This window comes from Syngnathus typhle, linkage group LG10, assembly GCF_033458585.1.
Source record: "Syngnathus typhle isolate RoL2023-S1 ecotype Sweden linkage group LG10, RoL_Styp_1.0, whole genome shotgun sequence".
NCBI lineage: Eukaryota > Metazoa > Chordata > Actinopteri > Syngnathiformes > Syngnathidae > Syngnathus > Syngnathus typhle.
The window spans coordinates 10650377-10674044 of NC_083747.1; the positions used below are offsets into that span (position 1 = coordinate 10650377).

Genomic DNA, 23668 nt, shown 5'->3' on the forward strand with positions numbered 1-23668 from the left:
TAATTCTAATGCACCCAAATGACCTAAACCCCGACATCAGTATTCACAATGGTCGTACCAGGAATGTGGCTGCATGTGCTTAGAGAATTAATGGCCAGACAAGATCTAAATGCTCCCTTGAGGTTGATAGAAGCAATATTTGCTTTATAGGAGACTTTTGACTGCTTGCTTAGGCTTCTCAACACATATCACTTAATGGGACTCAGCACCCTTTATCAAAGGCCTTCTGTCAGTTGTTTTTGTACATTTCAGATTGCATGCAGTCAACTTGGGAGGCGGCGGCCATTTTTCTGTGGCGCTGCTTATTGCATTACAAATTTTCATTGCACTGCGTTTTGCTTTGTAGTTGCATTACTGTTAAAGATTGGCTCTTTCTCCTTCATAGGCAAAGTGAATTATACATCAAAGTAGCTTCACAGACCAGGAAATTGGAGAATTACAAAGAGGAAGTGTGTGATTTTTACTGTGCAATGCTGGCCTTCATTAGAACGTTGACATTTTTGATAGCCGAGAGGATTCTGCCGACAAAAGAGAAAGATGGACAGCATCCATCTGAAGCGTGTCAGAAGCAAATCTTCAGCCGTCAAAAACATGTCACTTGTGTCAGGGATGATAGACACGTCTGGATAGCAGGATGGTGTCCTGTTTCCATTTGTTTTTAGATCCCACATTCACGCTGGGTCCCCGACGTAAATCCGACAGGAGAGAGCTTAATCATGTAGGCAGAATCTAATAAAAAGTCGAATGTTGATGACTGTTGGTTTGTGCTTTTATAAATCGCCTCAGTGACATGTTATTATTTACAGTACTTATCCAGTTTGGGATTATGATTTGTAAGAGAGTCAATGTCATTGTGTGTTTTGTAGATGCGGGTTAAAATCTAAATTGAGTTTATGTGACAAACTTTGTCAGATTCAAGTTTGTCATAGATTAGAATTTTTCAAAGTAAAATATCCATTATATACTTATTTTAAATTGGTTATCAGAATTGAACTCTGCCACGTATCGTGATCAATCTCACAAAATCCGCATTACCGGTCGAGTATTTGTGCTGACCTGGATCGCTGTGACTAGTGACAGTATTGTTAAAAGTGTGTAAACATTAACCAGTAAATTCCTTGATTGCGGAAATGCCACCAAAAATTTAATCGTAAACCTTTGGCCACACACCAAGTCACTAAGGTATTTCCGTATCTCTGTACAAATTTACTGTATCTAAATTTCAACAGGTACGGTACACACACATTTCTTTGCTTCATTCATCCTTCCTTGTGTTTTTATCATGACTCGAAAGAGACTTGCACCATTGACACACATGGTGAAATTCCAGCGTTGATGGGAAACGAGGTAGTTTTGCGTCAATCACAAAAACAATTAAGGAAGTTCACCAATGATGCCAACACCCATCCGCCTCCACACTGTTTGCATTAAAATGGGTTACAGTAAAAGCAACACTCCATTCGTTCTGGTTTTTCTCCTTGGTCCACGTTCCATCTTCTACTTGAAGGAAAAATAAATACAGGAGTACAGTAACAATGGTTGTTTGGCTCATATTTCGTCTTCTAATGAAACATCAGCGCCCCCCAGCGTCATGGTTGTATAATTGTTTAGAATGGCCAACCTTTGCATGTGCGCATTTTTACCAGCAGGGGGCGATATCAGACTGGAAATGACAATCAATCGATGATCGCGTTGTGGTTGTAGACATAAAAATTATTTATTTGAAACTATTATTCAACCAATTCAAAAATAAAATAACGACCCGATTACATTTTCCATTTTTGAAACAAATTACAACAGCTCAACTAAATGGACAATCCTGCTGCCAATGGTTGCTCTAATGGACTTTTGACCTATTGTTAATTATGAGGAATAAGCGGGGAGGGGTGTCAATTCCTCTGAAGGGGTTTTGTTACCTAAAATTTTGGGAAGGAGTAAGGACAAAAGAAACCAAGCTGACATCACTGAAACAGCATTCTGACACCTGAAACCTGACCCTAAAAACCTGTTCTAAGGTGGCTGAAGGTATTGCATTGTGTGTAATTTCCAAAAAGTGACTTAAGTGTGTTATCTCAAAAGGTCGTTGCACAAACTCTTCTTGGTAAAAAATGAGTTTCAGGTGGGAGCCATAAGGCCTTTGCTGCCGTTGTTTCCTTTGCCCACACGCTGTTTTAATCATAACAATAAGAATTGTAAAATAGGTCCTGCTGTACACCAGATTTCGGTCTTGGCACTGAGGTGTTTCATCTCTTTGTGTTCTACGTGGTAGACCATAACTCTTACCTCATTCCCATGAAAGGTGCACTCGCTCAGCACTTTTTCCTGCAGGTCACATCTGGCACGACACAAAAAGAGATGGGAGGAGGGGTCGGGGGGGGAACTCACTTTGAACATCAAAGTAGGCCACGAAAAGCGCTCAGAGGTACGACAACTCTGGATGCACACTTGACATTTGATTCAAAGTGGATCGAGCAACCCGAGGCTACGCGTGTTTACACGACAACGACAATGTACAAACAATTTCTATTTACAACGCTGCAAAAATGTAATATGCATGCCAGGTCAGTAGTTGGCGGTGTTGTCTGCAGTGACCAACACTTTTATTGTTTACAAAATGCTCTATTCTAATAAACGCTAATGAAAGTTTTTATGCCTTTAGGCTGGAAGAATGGCAGTAAAACTGTCATTTGTCATTTTTTGGTTTTGATTGTTACATTTTGTGCATGTCTACAATAAAACAAAGCGCAACAATTTTCACCAGTTACTTTCAATGACATTTCAATAAAGACCAGTTGTGTCGGTTATCATTTTAGCCTGTTCATAGAAATGAGCCGCGACGCTCTATTTTCTTCTCTACTTGGTGCTTTTAACCAATAATCTCATCCAAGAGTTATGACTAGTACAAGGCTGGGACGGATGGCAATGGCCAAGGCCAGATGAGATATGAGCTCCTGTGTAAGGACAAGTCGACAAGCCGGGAACCAGAAATTATGGACATAAAGCTGACAAAATGGAGCGCATCAACTCTCTCTCTCTCTACAATTGCGTAAAATTGAGGTTGGTTCTGTATCTTACGCTCCTCAAAGAGCTGGAGGAGACTCCCAGTGTCATGACTCAGTGCTTGTTCTCGCAATATCTCAACGAGAACACAAATCAGCTTTCAAAGTGTGTCCTAACATCATCTGACATTTTCACAACTTTTATTCTTAAAAAGCTGATTTTCACAATTGCGTGGCAACAATCACAATTTATGTCTGCTACATGAAATAACCTGTCGCAGTGGCCTCCCCAAAGCCATTTATTTTATCCCTCACAAAATGAGGCACCGCCTGATTGAGCAGAAAAGCTGTAATTTTCATAATGATGAGATTTTATCCCACTTGGCTCCATTGGTCGCTCAAGCCTACGGGTCACTGCCTCCTTGGCTAATGTTGTTTACGTGGCATCAATGCTAAGTATACCGTTACTGTCTTTAATCAGCCTCAGTTTTGTGTCATATGTGTGAGAGTCCGTGTGATGAATCCGTTCCGGAGTTTGTTGCCAGCATGGTGAAAACCAGGAGGGAACCTCTGTGATTACTGCTTCCATAAAGGGAGAGACGACTTGCTGCTGAGGACAAAGCCACAAAACGGCCATTTTCAGCAGAGCAAATGATAAAAATATCAGTTCTCACAAAACATGCAGGCTTCTATTTCGGGGATCGACGGGACCTCTCGTGGCATCGCGAAAACTATAATGAGGAAAGCTTGCACTCTGTAAGAAATCCGCCTGCTTGTGAATACTACAATCCACAACACGAGCAAAAGTATTGGGACACATGAGCCATTTCAACGACAGGATGTAAAATTACACTATCATATCATATGAGCCTAAAAATGACCTTGGACTTGACTTGGTCTTAGCCTGGTTCGTTCCCCCAAGTACGTGTCGGCCCTCCAGCCTCACAGAGAATGTCAAGTGAATGCATGGATAGCGTGAGTCAGCGTGGATGATGATAAGGCAGGACAGGTTTTTGGGGGGTTTTTTTAGCATCAGGGTATGCACACGCGCTGGATCTTAAATATTGCATTAGAGCAGTGGAGCCCCCCCTCCCCCCTCGTAGCCTCCCTGGGGCTCTGTGGAGCTCTGCAGAGCTTTCATCCAACCCCCTCTCTGAAGAGCCTCAATTGACCCACAAACTCGATCATATAGTCTACATTCATGGATGTCCCTGGTGTGAATTTGGTATTGAAGTAGCGGCTGACCACATACTTGCTTCCTAGACAAAACCCCAAACCACAAATGGCTCTCTGAAGAGGAGTAAGGAATTAAGTCTGTTGCAGGGTCCGAATATCTCAGGCTAGATTTACATGATGAACACAATTTTTATATGTGCCGTACATATTGTAAGATTTTCCCCATATAAATCCAAGTTGAGAACCAGACAGTGTGAAGGATCTCTGGCATTCTCAGTTAATTAGTCCTTACTCTTCCCAATAACAAAAAGCTTTTGGGGGCATTATTATTATCATCATTATTCAGCAGCAAGAGAGAAACTCACAAATCAAAGGCAAGATCTTGATTGGATTGCTGGCCATTTATCACACTGCTTTCAGAGGCTTTCTCCAAAAGAGTAAACAGTTTAGGTCAGGTCTCGGCCGGAGACCCAAGACCTGCATGGCCTCCAAACAATGCCAAATGGAGCTTGACCTCCATCCCCGCCTCTTGCCTCAGACCTCCCACCTCTACACACAGGTCAGTGTCTTGTGTCTTTTTTAAAGGGAAAACTTTGTCCTGAGTGGGGGTCATTTCTGCTACATTTCTGAAGACACAAAAATCCAAGCCCAAAAACAAAACAGAAGTCAGCCATTTTGGTTTGGAGTTGCCAACACTCAGCCTAAATTGCTACCAAATTTGATCAAAATAAACACTACAATGATGAGATTCTTTGGTATTGTCCAACTTTTGTCAATCCTCCAACTAATCACCCACTGCAGTGAGATTAAAAGATACGTTATCAAGCTCTTCAAAATAGACAAGTCTAAAAGGTTCCAGTAGGCGACTCACAACACGTTTACAGATTAGCACAAGATTAGCATTGCGATAGCGCCGATAACATGTTATCTGTGGTCCGAAAATCTATTTGCCCCGTTGGTATTCTTAACCGCCACTTTTATCAGCTCAACTCTCTCCGTGGTCTCCAGAGACCGAACAATGAAAACGCTGTAAACAGGAAATGAAGGACCTTTGAGTGAGTGACACAAACCAGAACACACGCACACATCAGGTTTTATTTACCAACTTGGCATCTTAATCCTCCATTTGTTGACAATGCCAATGGAATTTTACTGCTCGTTTTAAAGTGAATGCCCTGAGATGACCGCTATCAGGCACAAGTAACTTTTAAGACCAAAGCATCCACTGATGTCATTAACTCGTATTTATATTTGACACTTTATGGTGTTACTTGACAATTATGCAATTAGCTTTACCTTTACCTGTTGTATTAAACTAGTAGTAGTGAACAAGTCATTAACAGTTTTATGATACAAACGTTAAACCACTGGAACAAACTGATTGTTTTTTAAGATTTCCATTTTCTTTAATTATTAACAAAGAAATATGAAGAAATGTGATGTGCAGACTCATGTGATCAATTGTATGCAACTTCCATGATAGCGAAATTTTGTATTTTGTGACAAATAGAAAATGAAGAAATTGAGTGTGACTCAAGGTTCAAAGTTTCACTTCCTTAAAAGTCAAGTTTAATTTTTAAATCACCTGATGTTCTTATTTACATGAAATCTGTTAATGAATACTGCATTGGACTAAGAAAAGTTGACCTAAAACGGCCTTAGATAACGACAACGAGCGGCCGAGCAATGAGGTCACGACTCTGGAAAGTTACTTTATCAAACGGGCTTTCTCTGCCTCTTTAGCCTCTTGGACAAATAACACACACCCACACATTGCGGCCAACAGCTGTGTCAGCAAGATCCGCCGTCGTCGAGCAGAACACGAGAGAAAGCTGCAAAGGGCTTGAAGGAAGGAAGATAAGAGCGGCAGGAGTGGACAGGAAGCGCTTTTAAGTCTCCGCCACCTGCGTAGACGACCGTGCTGCAGATGTGTCGCAAAACTCAACCTAGCTTAGCATGCTATATATCACATCATTCCGTATCATTTTCAAGCCACACATTCATCTTTGAGGTCCGCGCCAGTGAGGTTGCACGGCTTAATTTCTACCCACTGACTGACTGCGTGTGGCCGCTTTGATGATTTATGTTCATATACACAATCGGGAATAGTTCTGAGAAGAAAATCCTTGAATTCCGAATGAACCCCATCCGAGTCGATGTGTTCTTTTTGTGGGGGTAAAATGTGTAAATGAGTTCATGGACTTATTTTCTGAGATTGCCGCTTGAAGTGGAATTGGAATCATATCGGATGTTACTTGCTGAGGTCGTTCTGGATTGAAATGTCACACATTGCTGAGTTTCTCTCGTATTAGCGAGTAGCCTGATGAGAAGCCCCTTTGTCCCTTTGGCCCACTCTTCCTTCTCAGATGACGTAGAGAAACTGAACAAGGCTTGCTTTTTTCCTATCTTCAATCAATTGTTGTTTCTTCTCGTTGTTTGAGTAGCGACTGAGGTCAGGGATGCACTGAGACGAGGCCTTGTTGTGACTGCAGATGTGACTTTGCTCTTCACGTTTGGCTTACTTTCTTGTGTTTTTGGATATCTTTTACACAAGAGGTTCCCGAGAGTTAATCATCAGCACTCCCCCACTAACACTGACGCAGCAAGTTCTCCTGCTGTTCAGATAAGATCTCCTTAAAAAAATTGCTGCTCAAAGTGGGACCAAATTAAGACTGAAACTTTGACAAGTTCAAACACAGTCAAGACTACAACCAAGGTAGGTTGAGGTTGACCCGAGACCAAAAGTTTGAAGAGTTGAGATTGAGTCAATACAAAGAAAGGTGGGATGATTGAGACTGAAACTGAGTCAAGACTTGAGTCAAGAAACCTTTTCTAAGACTAAGACCACCTTGAGACCAAGTCAAGACCAAGATAAAGGGATGAGGCAGAGTCAAGACTAAACCCAGGTTAAGGATCATATGTTTGTACAAATCTACAAACCATCTTTGAAGATATAACTCTCAACTCAAAAACTGCCCTCGTTGAAGCGGAAGCGCCTTTCTACTTGAACAAGTAATTGTCCTTGTGGGCCTCCACTAGTACTAGATGACCTGGGACCCAACAGAGGCGTCACTAGCAGTTGTGCCTCCTTGGATTTATTATCAGCAGTGAGCGTGGGAGCGGCCTGAGGTTACCTTTAGCTGGAGCCAGACTGACAATCAGCGTTACCCCTCAAAGCTGGCGCTGTGGTTCCCTCTTGTCCGTGTTCCTCCCTGCTGCCCTCGGGGAAGCTTGGACACACACTGCTAATTAAAGCGGCACTTGGACTTCCCTTGAGGATTGCATCAAAGTGCAAAGGAACTCAAGACCACGACCAATCAAGTCAGGATCAACCTCTAAACCTTTAGGGTCAATGGCTGCGGACGATGTGAATTTCATTAATTCTTAAATCTTTGATGTTGTATCATATACTTAAAGCGTGATTAATTTGGTAGACAACTTGGTATAGCCAACCAGGACCTTTCTACTTTTAATGTGGTGCCAGTTACATCAAAGCAACCTTTACACACTCTAAACAACACTCCAAGTAAAAATGCTTTCCGGTGGGAAAATGGCTCTGAATGTAGACTTTTTGGTCCAGTAGAGGTGTTGATCAGGGCTAAGTGGCCTTGTGACAAGTTCCCTCAGGCGTGGAAGTCCGGCATTCCTTTGTGAGTGTCCCGAAAACAGGAGACGCTCACTTGAACCAGCAACCTGTGGCAACACGTCTTTTTGAACAGCTCCGGTGGTCGGCGGAGGAACAACACGTCCGTGTCATCGCCTCGCTTGTTCCAAAACACGAGACTAAGTGGACATCGCTTTGCTTGTCTGCAAACGTCTCTCACGGTCCCATCTTGTATGTTCAAGCGCTCGGTAGCCGCTTTCATACTGCCTAGAAATTTTTCAGAGCAGATTACTGAAATTACTGAAGTCTTTTTTGACTTCCTGCCCATACCCATACCTTTCATGTAGGACAGCGAGCTGGCAAGAAGCCCACAAAAAGGCTCTTATAGGAAAATTTCTGGGTCGGAGAGTTGGCACAAAGTTGGAAAGGTTGTCACGTAATAGGGATCATGTAATCATAGCCTTCAGCTCAATGTGTAAGGTATCTCTAGCTCATTGGAGCGTGCAGGCGCAATTCATCACCAGGCGTATTGTGCCCATGTGGAAACCATTCACCTCGTCTCTAACTAATTGTCAATGTAAATCGATTCATGCGGAAAGGAGCCACCATTAGAGCGAATCAAAAGCATGGTCTTGTTCAGTTTGAAATAGTCCAATGAAGGTCGTATCTTTTCGATCCTAACCCAGCTGAAGTCTCACCATTATTAGACAACACGCTGATCGACTTCTGGGAGTATTTTCTCAGCACTTTTCCACCGTACCACCTTTGGGGTGTTCCACTGTAACAACACATTTCTTTCCAAGCCAGGAATTTCTCACATTTCCGCATCTTTGTCCAGTAATTTTGATCTTCAGTGCTCGGAAATGACCGACATGATACATTCCGGACATTCCCATCGTACCGCCCGGATTCCCAGCATGCTATGACCGTCTTCCTACGCTAAACAATCAAAGGGAGTGAGTCTTGTTGGGGATTTATGTACAATCTTTGTTTTTCTTCGCATCCCGATGTCCGAGCCAGACGTCAACGCCAAGCAAAAGGAGTTGTAACTTCTTAGAGAGTTGTTTGACTCGGGTTCGAAGGTCAGGAGGGAGGCTAAAACAAACACAATGGGGAGACATGTTCTCTATTCTATGCCGTGATCTTTGGCAACTATTAGAGGATTAGCGCCACGTGTCGACACGGCCCCAAGAACTGTTAGCTCAAACTGTCACCAGGAAGCGTTAGCCACCTGCTAACCTTGCCACCAGCAAAGAACTACGCAACAAAACTCACCAGGAAGCATGATTTCCTCCAGTTGGGAGGGGGGGGACGAAGGGTCAGAGGTCGGCAGAGAGGCAGATCAAGCGGAGCACATTTCTCCTGTTTGGTGGTGACCCCTAAATGAGGCGTGACTCAACCAAACAGGAAGTTCTATTCTGAGACATGTCATTTGTCAACAGCGCACACCGCTGTTGACCTGCTGGCGCTCCGATAAAGCTTATTTTTGGCTGCACTTTGTTTCAGCTGTAATTGTTTTTTTTTTAACATACTCTATCAATATAATTGACTTCTTTACTAAATCCGTTATGTATGGCTTTAACATGGTTCTGTTTTGGAGTCCGTTTATATTATGGGGAAAAATACTTCCCAATGTTTCACCCTGTGTCTTCTCACTCATCTGCCTGTCGTGAGTGATGAACTTGGGAATGAAAAACAGGTGTGGATCCCTGCTTTATCTCTTCCTCCCACCAACCCCACGTCAAAAAAAAAAAAAAAACTTGGTGTGATAGCTGAGGAAGGAAAGGATGAGCTAAATACAAAAACTAAATGGCGGAAAGTGAGAGTCATGTGATGATCACTGTAAAATAACCTATCTAAAGATGATTAATGACAGAAAATTCAATTATGTCCACTAAAGATGAGGTGTGAAACACTCCAATAGGATCAAATCAATCAATCAAACCGTATCAGTGGAGATAATCACTCAATCAGTGAATTATCATCACAAGTGAAACGCATCTTTAATGTAGCCTTCCTTTATCAAGCAAGTCCTTAATCAGTCCTTTCTTTTAGAACAAAGTTAATCATGGAGTGCTTGGAAGAGTAAAACCATCACCCAGACACTGGTCGTTCTTATTCTAGTCATGCCCTGAAGCTACATGCTACTTGTTAGCATCTGCTAAGTCATATTAATTATGTGAATTCAACTGAAATTTGGTTAGCTCGGTCATTATGAGTAAGAGCAGCTAGGCACTTTCCTGTGTTTCCTGTTCTATGGTTATCGTCACACTTTTCCTCTTTTAAATTTCTGGGTGGAACTCAACATCTGTAGTCGATTTTTACATTATTTAACAATCATATAATGGTTTATTATTGATGAGGGCAGTGCTTCTCAATTACTTTCTGTTATGCTGCCCCAGGAAGAATAATAATATTTCATGCAGCCCCTAACTCTCCTTTGTAATTGATTAGGCCTTAATCATGAACTCAACTTCATTATTACCTAACCTTAATTATCACTCATGACCATAATCATTTTGTATTATTCCCAAATTATTTTTTTAACTGTTGGTCTACACTCCGTGTCATGTTTATCTTGCACGTCTTTTACCTCAGCTACACGTGGGAGTCAGTTTACACACACACACACACGCACACGCACACACACACGCACACACGCACACACACGCACACGAACACACGCACGCACACACACGCGCGCACACACACATACCTGCCCAACCCCCGCAGCTTTTCTATCCTTCCTTCCTCTCTCTCTCTCTCTCTCTCTCTCTCTCTCTCTCTCTCTCTCTCTCTCTCTCTCTCTCTCTCTCTCTCTCTCTCTCTCTCTCTCTCTCACTCGCTCTCTCTCACCCCCCCCCCTCCCTGTATGTAGCACGACTCTCTCCCCACGCTGCTTCATTGCTCACGACGTCCACGCAAGAGAAGCGTCTGTCTGTCACATCTGATCAAAACAAAAGCGGATTACCAAGACAACATAGGTGAGTGCCAAGTAAATTTTAATTTTGAGATTTGGGGGATTCGTGACTTTCCAGCGTGGATTGCTTTCCACTCTTGACATTTCAACAGTCATGTACACACTTGTAGTAGCAGCAGATTTGCAAATGAACCCTTTCAAACATAACTTTAACACTGATTATCATTTTTATGCAAATGTTTGGATAAACTTTAAGGTCGATTGCATTGATTATTAATTATTCAAAATGTATGTAAATGTAAAATGTAAAAACTTGCTAGTGCATATTGCAAACTTGCTTATTGCAAAGTGTTTTAGGGTCAAATTGTGACAATCAAAAAGTCATTAAAATAATAAATTGCATGTATTTGTCAGTTGTACAAGTGTAAGAGGTTCATCATTGTTAATACACAAAATCTTTATCTTAACTTTTGGATCAACCAAATTCTTCAGTCCTTAGATGCTTGCTGAAATAAAGTCTCGAGAGACATGCTACTTCACCTATTCAGTAAAAATAATTAGTGAATCAGTTTGATCGGCAGACAGGTAGACGACGTCCCGAGTAGACTAAACAAAGCGCACGTGGGTTGTAAACATTCACCCGCACAATCCCCGCTGAGGACATTTAATGATTGATTTTTGGAAAAGGCCAAAGCCAATGAATACCGACTTTCCCGATTAATTTTAAATGACTTTCCCAAGTGCGTGGAAAGGAGAGTGATCTAATGGTGACGTCATCCAGCGTGACTAATCCAATCGTCATTCAACTTTTTCCTCCCTGGTGGCCTTTATCGTGTGCCAATTATGCAGGTGTTGTATGGCAGCTTGTTGGATCTTGTGGGCGATAGTAACGCTCGGTTGTGTCTACGAGTGTGTTATTACCTCCGTCAAGCGCGACTTGCCCCGAGGCCAAAGCGTCATCTGTTCCCGGGTCCGCTCGTCATTCGCCTCCAAGTGGGATGAAACGGCCCAAACCTCCGGCCCTAAAATATAAAAATGGTACAATCTGTAACCTGGTTACACCAAACAAGCATCACTTCATATTTTCATGACTTAATATATTATTACGGGAGTGGGCATCCATTTTCAACAGCTATTTTTGCCAACATTTGGCCGTATGGACAACCTGATTGATTGTCTCACGCCGACCGCTGCACGTGTTTCTTATCACGGGCATGTACTGGCATCGCATATACATCACCTTCAAAGCTGTTTCATCTTTCTGCATGTAAGGACCCCCCTCCAGTTGTGCTTACGTTTCTAATTAGAGGGGCAACGTACCCCCGCTAATGACATCATTACCCCCACAACCCTTGAACAAGCTTTGCATCCACAGCCGGAGCAGGAACATCAGATGTGGATGTCTAATTTGACTTTTTTGCTTGTTGGACCGCCTGGGAACTTCCGTTCGGAAAACAAAAAAGGCCTCTACGTTAGGCAAAAAGATTGGGTCGTTACATTTTAAGTGAAACTGATTAAGAGCTGTGTTCCAATACTTTTGTCCGTGAGGCAGATGTGACTGTATCTTTGAGAGGCCATCACAAAAAGCAAAAATCATGACTCAGTTGGAACAAACGTGTATTTCAGTGATTCTATCCAAGCGGAGATTAAGGGCAGTAAGTAAATGGAGCCATGCAACCAAGTGGAGATTGTGGAGTATAAAACTGCAGTGGCCAAAGCTACAGCAGCTAAGCAACAAATGTTAAGGAAAAATCCGCACAAGCTGCTTCTTCCTATGCCTAGCAGACGTCCAAATCTGCCCCAAATGTTCCCATCTAACTTCGGAAGCATGCCGACTTGACTGTCATCATCACTCTCGTCACGTTTGTTACATCAGCAGCCTCGGCAGACGTATGATTCCATCAATTATTTACGGCCGGCTCTCAAATCATCTAAAGCGGACCTGACAGACCGCCATCCCGAGTGTGCGTCTGACAGCTGCGAACCTGCGTGCTCACATCCTCGTCACACTTTGCTCAACCGTGGCGACGTCGCCGGGCCTCAGCCGGATGTTGTCGTGTGATTCTGACAGGAGGAGGAGGAGAAGGAGGAAGGTGGGGTGGGTCCGCCGGGCGTGTTTGTCGGGAAGCAGGTCGGCCGACGCGTAACGAGACGAGACAGCTGGCGGGTTCAAAAGAGGTTAACGGCGACGCGCGCGTGGCGGCCGGCCCGAAAAAACAACAACAGAAGTGAGGTGAAATAGAGAAGGTTTGCTGGAGATTCTTGCTTGTCATGTAATGGGATTGTTCCGAGCCACTTGGGAAGGATAACAGGCGCCTTGCACAATAGAAATAAACAAAAGAGAACAGACTAGAAATAACCTACAAAGTGGGAGGAAAAAAGTAAAAAATAATCCAGAAAGTCAAAACGTCCAAAGCAGATGTGTTTTTTAACGAGGTGCTAAGAGGGCCGCTCAAGTCGCACGGGGTGTCAAGTCGGCCACCCGCCGACCCCAAATTGCGACGTCTTCAAAAGCGAAAACAACCCTGATGATGGACAGCAGCGTCGCGTTCAAGCGCGTCAGGAGATTCGGGTGCGGTGACCAAACGTGACGACAACGCAAATGGTCCAAAGGTTAGCAAGCACTCGGGAGCTTTGGTGAGCAGGTCGTTTGCTCCTGCTGTGTCGTGACCTCAAAGGTGAGGTCAGCTCAAAAAAGCCCCCACCATCTACTTTCGACTCCCTGCTGGTTTGCTACATACTTTAAATGGGCCACTATCGATTCTCTAGCAACCAACCAGCGCTCGATGGGGTTCATCGAGGACAGTCCAATAAAAACGACTAAGTGACATAGTTAACCGACAAATTTGTGTCAAATAGCAAAAATGTCACAAGCTTAAACAACATTGTTTGGTCAGGACTTGATATCAAGCTGATTCCGGGTCAGTATCGTGATAACACTGCTGATATTTAGGTCAAGTTTTCAGAATCTGCACAAAAATCTATCTCGTCATGATTCTAAAGATATTTTACATTGTTAATATACATTCTTAATCCAGAAAAATAATAAAGAATTAATACTCGCTAAATGGATAGATAATATCACAAAAGAATACATTTTTTGGAAGGGAGCGGGGCTCATCAGTTTGTAGTCAGTCACTGTCCTGTCTCTAGTGCTCGTCTTTGTCTTTGAATGACAAAAGCAAGCCGGTTAAGGACCCTTGTCCATTTGTGGTAAGGGAGTGTCTTAAGGGTGGGGTTGGCAAGGGTGGGGTGATTGTTGGTGGGGGGTGTCAAATTGTGGAGGTCACCAGAGAAAGTCATTAGCAACCACCAGCTCAGACGCGATAATACCCAGAAGATTTACAATATTGTCTGCTTTCTTTGTCTTTTTTGGAGGGGGAATGGGCGGGGGGACAGAAGTTGACGTCTTCTGCTTTATGGCAGCCGTGTTGCCCCTCCCCGACTAATGAGGCTGAACAACCAAGACGACTCGTTGTGACCCATTACTAATGTCAACAAAGCCCCTCTCTCTTTGTTTAGAAGCTTTAAAACCAAAAAGGTGCTTTTGTCACTGTCTTGATACATTTTGTGGTTTATGCGCACAAGCGTAGCCGAGTCTGTCTCCAGATGTTTTTGACAGGTGAGCGGCGCTCAGTGCTTTCATCAAGGTGGTCCAATGCTCTCTTATCTCGTGTTTACCTCTCGGGGACGGCACTGATGAAGCCTCCTGAGGCCAGATGCTTTCATTCGCCTCATGACGCATACAAATATATTTTTTTCAAATGATAAAGCTAGCTAGCACTCCACAAGATTTTAATAATAGTATATACAAAAACTATGGCTCAACCGTTTGGAGGCAGGATTATGCAAATTAGCCAAACTGCGATGTCACCGTGGGGCACCATTCAGAAAGGCTCCCTCAGACACATTTTAGGAAATACATAAAATATTAACTCTGTGATTTTAATTTCTCTCCAGAGACACATTTTTATACGTCACCTAGTAATCATGCCATTTGTAACTGTTTTACTTTGTTGATTACACAACAGTCCTTTCCCTAGTGATTAAAAAGCAGCGTCAGGTCTACGTGGAGAATCTCCATGCTGCGCGACGCTAAACATCTGTTTCTGCTTTTGCCAGCATGGGGTCGTTCCCGCTAAGCCCCCAAACTCCTGTGGGGCGAGAGCCAGCCCGCCTGGCAGAACGGAGATTAGAATGCGCTTGCACAACATCTGACGAGACAGTTTGTTGCTCTTTAGGGTTTGTTTGTTCTCAGTCGTAGGGCTGGGCCATTTGGCCTTTAAATGAAATATCGGCAATTTTTTTCTTTCATAGTCTGATTATTGAGATATTTGAACACAAACCGATTGAACCAGACATACATCTTTATCCTCCACCAAGAACGGACAATATTGCCATTGGTGGAAACTACAGAAGCCGCTAATGTCTTGGTAAACAAAATCCAATTAATTAGCTCCACTCAGCAGTCACATTTTCTTTTTCTATATGTTTTTCTTATTCTTAAACAAGGACTTCTGACTGCTGGAAGCTTGACATCTGCAGAAAAACGTAACCACCAGGTTGTCGGACCACAGAGAATTTATAGCCGTATGTCGTTTGTGATGTGGAAGTCGTACGAGCTAAAAGGTCACGTGAAAGCGAAAAGGCGGCCTGTTAGTATTGAGAAAACATGAAAGATGTTTTATTTTGAACTATCAAAAGTTTGGGTTTAAGTTTTAGGCCTTGTTTTAAGTCATATTTGGTCATTCAAGTATAAAAATGTATCCAATTCTTAAAAAAAATTGAGAAATGTAGTATTTTTACATATCTCGTTTTGTAACGCTTGTTTATTTTTTAAAAAGAAGTTTACAACTCACTATGTCATTTTCATTGTTTCACACCCACAGGAAAACGGCTAAAATAACATTTGATAGGATGCTAGCTCGACAACAAACACACAGTGTCTGTCTTTTAGCAGACATCTCATTGTCACTCCGATCCACTCATGACCACACACTAAATACAGACACATGCTGAGCTAGCCATAAATATGCCCGTAATAAACATGTGGCGCGATTCGAGCCCGCCTCGTTCACGCAGCCCGGAATGTCTCTCTGCTATGTTTGTAGTGGTTTCGTCATTTCAAAACAGAACCTGGTAACTAGCACTATAAAATATTTATTGTTTCTTGTTATTTTCTTTATCTCTGTCCATGTTTATTTGGGGACATTTTAGCCAAGTGTGTAAAAGGTCACACACATTTTATGAGTGACATGTGTCAGGTTGGCATCTTGAGGCCATGCAACTCCCACCTGCTTTAAATACGCACAGGCAACAATAGCAGCGTCTGCCATCTGCTCTGTCAAACGACTAAATCGCCTCTCTCTTTCTTTGTGCCTCCCCAGGGTCCACACAGGTGAGGCCACGGCGAAAAACATTGACCCATCTGTCAGGCGACGTGTCGAGTTGCCCGGTGCCGGGTGCAAGTGAGTCGAGGGAGGCAAAGAAGCCGACTTTTCAAAGAGCAACCCCGCCTGCTATTTGGGCTGTGCTGTGGCCAGGGAGTGTCTCACTTTCCGACACAAAAAGGGCCGCCCACCTATCCAAAGGACTGTGTACATACTGGATATCAATTAACATAAGCGCTAAGATTACCCCCCTCCGCAAAAAGAGACACCAAACTTAAACACTGTGGTTTCCTCAAATGCTACCCTCCAATTTCGAGGAATGAAACTCACGTGTTGAACCAGCGACTGCACAGTTTGGAGGTCTTTCCTATCCTGTGGAATCATCATGAAGCCGTTGACCCCCATCGGGTCACCGTCCCCCCTTCGGCTCCTCAACAAGGGTCCGGAGTATTTGCGGCGGCAGATCGACGGCGGGAACCACGGTCGAGCGATTAGCGCCGTAGAGAGGCTGGAAGCAGACAAGGCTAAGTATGTCAAGAGCCAGCAGGTCATCAACACCAAACAGGAACCAGTGTTGGTGCCGTGCGCCACCCCGCCGCCGCCTCGGAGGGCTTTTGCCTCTCCCCAACTCCCTCCTCGCCGTTTATCCGGCACCCCCTTCTCCACTCTGTCCGGATCTTTTACCTCCAGGGATGAAAATGAAAACGACGACTCCAGAAAGGAGAATCAACTGTCTTCCATCGACATGGAGGCTCATAAAAACGTCATCAACAACAGGAAGCTCCCCAGCCCCAGAGCACACGGATTCACCACCCCAGTGGCGCCGCACAGTGCCCCCGTCCTCCGCAGGAGCACCGGCAAACGCATGATGAGACCCGACTCGCTCGTCATCTACCGGCAGAAGAAAGAGTGCAAGAGTCCCAATGGCGAGAACGGCAGTGTGGAGCTGAAGGGCTACGGCTTCGTCCGCCGCCTCTTCCAGGGCTCCATGAGGGACAAGGCTGGCGGGGGAGTCCATAAAATGGTCATCGGCGAGGAGAAAGCACCCTCGCGGGATGGAGACTCCCGCATGTCATGGACTAATGATAAGGATATGACAGACGGTGGGCCAGGGAGCAGGAGATCCAGCGGAACAGACCAGCAACATAGCCCTGGCTCCATCACCAGCCCGGGGTTGGGCTCTACAACAGATCAGACCAATGATGGATCTAAAGATACCACAGATGAAGGCATGGACGACAACGATCCGTGGAGAAGGGTGATACCGCAGCGTTCGTCATGTGGGAGCAAGTTTGGGGTGTTGCGTCGTTCCAAATCGGACCTGCATCTCCGCTGCTCTGTAGCCTGGTCTGAACAGGAGCAATTCTTTGACTTTTGCGGCCTGGACACCGATCTGATTGAGCGCCTCGGCCGGGACAATTTCCCGTCAGGCGCCAGCTCCATAGACACCCTTTCGCTGGCTCTTCGCAGCGTTGCCGGCGACGGCGGTACAGAGCCCAGCGAGTTCTCCCGCCACTCTGGGGACGGGTTGTTTCAGGAGGAGCTGGCCGAGCAGCCACCCACTGGCGTGTCCATCATTGAGAGGAACGCTCGAGTTATCAAGTGGCTCTACGGGTGCAAGAATGCCGCCCGGGAAGGACCCAAAGAGTCTACGGTTTGATCCAGAGGACTATATTCCGTTTAGCACATTGTTTACGTCAGTAATGTGGCAGTTGATTCTTGAGAAAGATTTTTTCTCCAAATGATTCAATGGATCAAACTATTTATGGATCATCTGCAAATGGACTGATTCCAGATATACAATCTTAAACAGAACTAGATTCTGAACTGTTTTTTGAGGGCACATAGCTATAATTGCATGCTAATAATGACAGCACAGATTTTGTGAACTAAATTATTGGAGAAAAGCTGCGTAAAGTGAACCATGAGTACCTCATTCAAAAATGTCTGTTTTAATTCAGAGCTTTTTTTTATTTTTATTATTAAACGCAGGCGTTGGAACAAACTTGCCAGACTCCCCTGTGGGGTTGTTCATGTACTGAAATGGACAGAGAACGAGGTGATAAAGATATAGGTTTTTCTCCTTTCTAGGGGGTTTATTCTACTTTATTTTTATATACACTGTCCTGATAATTGCTCGTGACACTATTGATTACCACTAAGAGAACCTGTGAAAAGTACTACGAACACCAAACTGTTTCTTCTAGTTAGCTTTCAATAGATTATGGTCACCATTCAAAAGTCAAGTCAAAGTGTAGGTTGCCGAAATCCTGGACGAAAATAGTTTTGATGCAAGTGTTGTGGAAGTCAACTTCGTCAACCTTCATTGGTACCTTCAACTTATTGACGTTAGTGTGAAAGGGGCTTAAAACAAAAAGACAATCAAGATGTAAGCTGTTCAGTGATGAGCTGCATGTGGCGGTAAAGCCTCAAAGCTAAAACCACAGATTCTACCTCACTTCATTCATCACTGACCAGTTCTACGGTTAGCTCACTTCTATGGTACGGGCCAAACGCAGACTCCAGGGTCATTCAAAGTATGTTGACTAATGCGATAAATTAACGGAATGACTCGGAAACCTTGATAGCTTTAGTGTCATTAATCATCTCCAAGGCACACTCCTTCAACTGGACCTACTTTTGGTTGCATGTTTACAAAATGGCTCATGTTTTTGTGATTTTTTTTTTTTTACTCCAGAGATCTGTATCATACACATGGCAAATAAATACAAATAATGACTGATTTCAACTGTTTCTCTGTGTTGTTTTGAGTAATGTAACAGAAAGGGGGCCTAGTACCAATCCTTGGGGAACACCTTTAGACACTAAGTAGCATATAAAAAAGTAAATATTGTGTGGGCAGTCAAAAAATTGTCATTAAATTAATTATCAAGATTAAAATCAGATCCCACTCAGACCAGAAAGCATTTTTGTGGTTTATGATAACTTTTTACCCTTTTCGATATAAAGTATCCATAAAGTCGTTGTCTGGGACCCTTTTAATTTTTTTTGAAGAGCTTTTAAGAATCCAAAGATCTGGGTTTGTACTCTGCTCACACACATCAACCTCCTTCCATCTTTTCAAATAGCAGCAATACAATTAGCTTCCTATGTCAGCCTCACTGAGCGCTGGGCCCGCTGTGAGACATCCTGTTTTGGGTTCACAGGACAAGCTTTAAACACATGCTCATGTTTTGGGTTTGCCCCCCCCCCCCCTCCATCTTTTCTGCTGCCTTGAAATAAACAAGACACCAGCTGGCAGAGGACAATTCCCAACGTATAATTGTAGGGATGGACATGATCGGGGCAGTGCTGAGCAAGCAAAGTCACAGGGAACAGAAATACCCTATAAAATCTACAAGGTCCGCAGTTAACCACGCCAGGATGCCGATGTGGGTTTTCATTCACGTAAAACATCCACAGGGGGTCCAACTACCTGACCCAATTATGAAGACTAATAAGAAAAGACTCTGGAATCCATTTGTCATGTTCCACTTTCAGGCGGGCACACATGCAACAGCTCAGTTTCCATACGTCCAAGTGGCCTTAAACTGTGCCTTTGCTTTTCAGTTACATTTTTTTTTCCCTCGCCTCCTTTTCTCTGAATCATCATCATAATGTGTGGATTCCGTATTAAACTTGACACTAGATAACTTCTATATTTTTTTTTTCGTTAGCTACCCCGTTAGCGACATTTCTTTAAAGCGAACATGAGAATTAAAACCCAAATTTTCGATATTGGATAAAAAAGAAAAAAATGCTGTTATGGCTATAAACTCAGACCTTGACCAGCAGGCTTGATATGAAGCAGACCAAACAACTGACAAGTGAGTGCAAGGTACAACGAGAACGCTTATTTAAGCATTTGTGTCAAAGTTTCCCCCCCAAAAAATCCAACAGATGAATCACTCACACCTGGACAATGCAATATTTCAGACGATCAGCAGAGAATTAAAAAAAAAAAAACAGGGCTTAAGTCCATTCCAATTGGCTATAAGTTTACTCCCGACTTTGGCAAAAGAGTTTTGGGTATCAGGAGCTATCCAGTTATTGGTATCCCGTACCGGCATGGGGCCATAAATCACACCGGTGCGCCCTTTCATTGCCTTCTCTCCTATGTGACCTCTGCTTCATGAGCGAGGGGGGGGGGGGGGGGCCACGAAGGGGGTCTGGGAAACCTGAGCAGGACGTCGTGCTTGGGGTGAGCTGGTACATTGATTCGAAGCAAGGAGAAGACAAGTTTTGTCTTTTTTAATCAGAGCCGCTCAAAAGCCGACAGTAGCGAACCCGAGTAAATCCAACGTTTGTTTTCACCTGCTCAGAACGCCCAAGATGAGGATTTACGGGGAAAAAGGAATGTTCTCACTTTAATGTAGGTTAAATCAAGAGTCCCACATACCACACTTATCCCACTAAGCTGGGGGAAAAAACATTGAACAAAAATAATATTTTAGCTCATATAAAAGAGGCTCCTGTTGAGCCCTCTTTTGGGGTCACAGAGATGACACGCTAACAGAAAAAAAGATAAACATTGTTAAAAGAAAAAATATTTTGAATTTTTTAAAATATCTTATCTGTCAAGTAAACAGAAAAAAGATGAACAAAAACAAAATTATATTATATTTTAAAAAAAACATTTTGTCCCTTAAGCAAACAGAAACTAAGTTGGATTTTGGGAAACAATTCAGAAGAAATGCAAGACCATCAATGTAATTTGTATATGAAAACTTTAAGCCTTTGCTTGGCAGCTTGTGTCTGTGTCAAGGGGCTTTTGCTGCCATTAATCCGGTTAATGAGAACATCGGTGCCTGGCCCTCAGGTGAAAACCTTTCGATCTCCGTGAAGAATCAATTTAGAGGCATGACCAGCCACCAGACAGACCGGCTGAGTCCAGGCTCAGACCTTTATATGAGGACCTCGACAGAAACTAAAAAAGATTTCCACTGGTACGGCCGCTCTGTATAAAATGTAAAATACATGAAGTCTATTCTGGTGAGGCTTCAGATGAGGATGAAGAGCCAGTCTGTCTACTCTTGCTTTCTCAGACCTTCATCCTCATCAAAGCCGGTGACCTCACCACACTTTTTGGGTTTGGCCGCTCCCCGCCAGCGCCCAGTTGAGCCGCCGGGGTGAGGGAAGGCGATGCGGCTCGGCGCCACGCTGGGCCGGACCTCCCCGGAGGATTCGCTCCGCGACGAAACCACAGCAAGAACCCCACGTGACGTGTGGTGGTGGAATGGGACAATTTGTTTGCACTGCATGGGCACTTAGTATGCGAAGTGACGCATCAACAAGATGGGTCTACTTAAAAAAGAAGAAAATTAGGGGGTGAAAAGTCATTAAAAAAAAAACACTTAACTAAAAAGTATTTTCTTTCAAGAAGAAAACGTTTTGGGGTTTTTTAAATGTGAAAAAACGTTTTCTACAGGAAAGTGAACAAAATATCTTTCAAGCATTTTATTTATTTATTTATTTATTTATTTATTTATTTATTTATTTATTTATTTATTTATTTATTTATTTATTTATTTTAAAGATGCAATAAAAGTAGTTTTTGTTTTTTGTTTTTAAAAACAACCCAAATGTTCAATGTTAGCTCAGGAAACCCTCGGCAGCTCTTATTTGAGTAGCAAATCAGCATAAACACATTTGAGATTTTTACCATAAAAAGTCAATCTTAAGGTCAGATGTGTGAATTAGAAATTGTAAATTTCTCACAGGTAGGCCAATTGTATAAAACTTTTATCTGAGGAAGTAACCTAACCGTCAGTCTAAGCCGGATGTAATTGTAGCCCTAACTTCAAGAGAAACAGGAAACAATGTACACTACCTGTCACAGCGAGGAACAACACTCAGGAAGTCTGCTTCATTCTGCAGCGCGGCGTGAACAAAGACGTCAACATTCTTCACTCGAGCTGGCGTCCTGCAAGGCGGCATGAGGATCTGCACCAAGGTGTGTCCCAATTGGAAAGGTGCAGCTGCAAAGACTGAAGGAGCACGTACAATTAAGTCTCATTGTCTGGTCCACAAGCGCAACACCCCAGAGGGAAACGTTCCTCTGGAAAGGGGAAATGAAATTTGGGAAATATGCGGCCATTTAATGATATTCCATGTGAACCACATACCGCACAAGCCACGAGTTAATGTTTACCAATCCATTTTTTTTTTCTGTCTACAGGATCTAAAATGCATCCACCTGGGCCACACAATCAGTTTTTTTTCTTCATATCGTCAAATATTATAACAAAAGTCTTGATAATGCAAATGTCGGGTTAGTAGAAGCCGTGCTGTAAAGGGCCAAATTTCATCTATTTGTGGCCCAAACTGCAGAAGCAAACCTGCAAGGCGGAACCTCCTGACGTCCTCCGTCAGCATCTCCGTCGGACACCCAAGGACCTTTTCACCCGCACTCGCTGTAGGCACGCATTCCCACGTCACAAATAGACTGTCAGGAGACGCTGACCGAGGCTCGAAGATGCCTTTCGCTTCACAAAGGCAGCCTAGCATTGGCACATTTCCTAGCATAGCTCAACATATCTTCATCTGGTGCTTTTTCTTTGGCTTTCTGTTGTTGTTTGTTTCCTTTAGCAAAGGCCGCCAGGGTTCATCATACATCATTTTAACCAGAAACATGTCTTTCTTGCAGTGGTTAGCCGTTTGTAATTTTAAATTAGCCAGAATAACATAACATATCTTAACAATGCGACTTCAAACATTGCCTGTATGGTCAATAAAGGTTGTGACCATGGCCACAGTCTGACCCTGGAACAAATTATTTCTGTTCCCTACATTCCCAACTTTTGAAAGGCTCTCACGGTGTATGTGGCTGAGTCCACGCGTGTACACAGAAGCAAAGAACAACATGTAGAGAAAGTAGCAGCTGGAGCAACAGTAACTTGAACACGAGAAATCTCTCTCTCTCGCTCTCTCTCTCTCGCTCGTTCTCTCTCTCTCTCTCTCTCTCTCTCTCTCTCTCTCTGAGGCTTAAAACCTGTCTTGAAACCCTATTTTGAAATACTCCCGTGAATGTTTGTCTATTGTAAATATTTTTCTCAGCAGTTTGTTATGAGAACGTAGACAAGTTTGGGCTGTACTGTAGATTACAGCGGGAAGATGCACATCTGCGCTACTCACATCAACAAACGTGTGTAATGCGTGAAGGTATTTTGCTGACTCGCACTTTTTACAATAGGTGAGATTCATACCTGTCAAACATGTGAATCATAAAAAGTAAAAGCAACTTGGTATATGCAAATAATGTCCAGGGATGTGATTCATGTACACTTGTCCTGACTTGTTTGCTATAAAGACCAAAGTTTTATGTGCTTGATCAAATCAACATTAAATTAAATAATATTCCATTTCGTGTTCTCGTGTTGTCATGACACATAATACAAAAACAAAAAAGATAATCTGTTTCTTGCCTTGCCATGTTTGAGGCAGGTACATGTGCGTGCAACTTTTCCAGATGTGATATGAGTCACCAGCAGACACCCACCATGGTCATATCTGAACGCCACCAGACATGTCTGTGTTTATGCATCCCCCGTTTCTCTCGTAAACTTCCATTTAGTCAGAC

General features: G+C 43.3%; 1 protein-coding gene and 2 long non-coding RNA genes across 4 annotated transcripts; 2 read left to right on the forward strand and 1 right to left on the reverse strand.

Annotated features, from left to right (window-relative positions):
* Positions 1-3183: 3183 nt before the first annotated feature.
* Positions 3184-3914, reverse strand: LOC133161554 (uncharacterized). Of its 2 annotated transcripts, none has more exons than XR_009716089.1 (2): positions 3881-3914; positions 3184-3606 (listed from the first exon to the last, which is right to left on the reverse strand). It is a non-coding gene; the product is annotated as an uncharacterized LOC133161554 (long non-coding RNA). The 2 variants fall into 2 exon arrangements; XR_009716090.1 differs by having other exon boundaries at positions 3184-3609.
* Positions 3915-10636: 6722 nt separating this feature from the next.
* Positions 10637-18838, forward strand: fam110d (family with sequence similarity 110 member D). The gene is made up of 2 exons (XM_061290010.1): positions 10637-10763; positions 16087-18838. The coding sequence occupies exon 2, from the start codon at positions 16475-16477 to the stop codon at positions 17747-17749; it is 1275 nt and encodes a 424-aa protein (XP_061145994.1). The 5' UTR covers positions 10637-10763; positions 16087-16474; the 3' UTR covers positions 17750-18838.
* A 3077-nt stretch (positions 18839-21915) lies between these two features.
* LOC133161559 (uncharacterized) lies at positions 21916-22837 on the forward strand. The gene is made up of 2 exons (XR_009716094.1): positions 21916-22042; positions 22268-22837. It is a non-coding gene; the product is annotated as an uncharacterized LOC133161559 (long non-coding RNA).
* Positions 22838-23668: the final 831 nt, after the last annotated feature.

Excerpts from the sequence above, each read along its gene's own strand:
- fam110d (XM_061290010.1), top strand. The coding sequence starts at position 16,475 with ATGAAGCCGTTGACCCCCATCGGGTCACCGTCCCCCCTTCGGCTCCTC.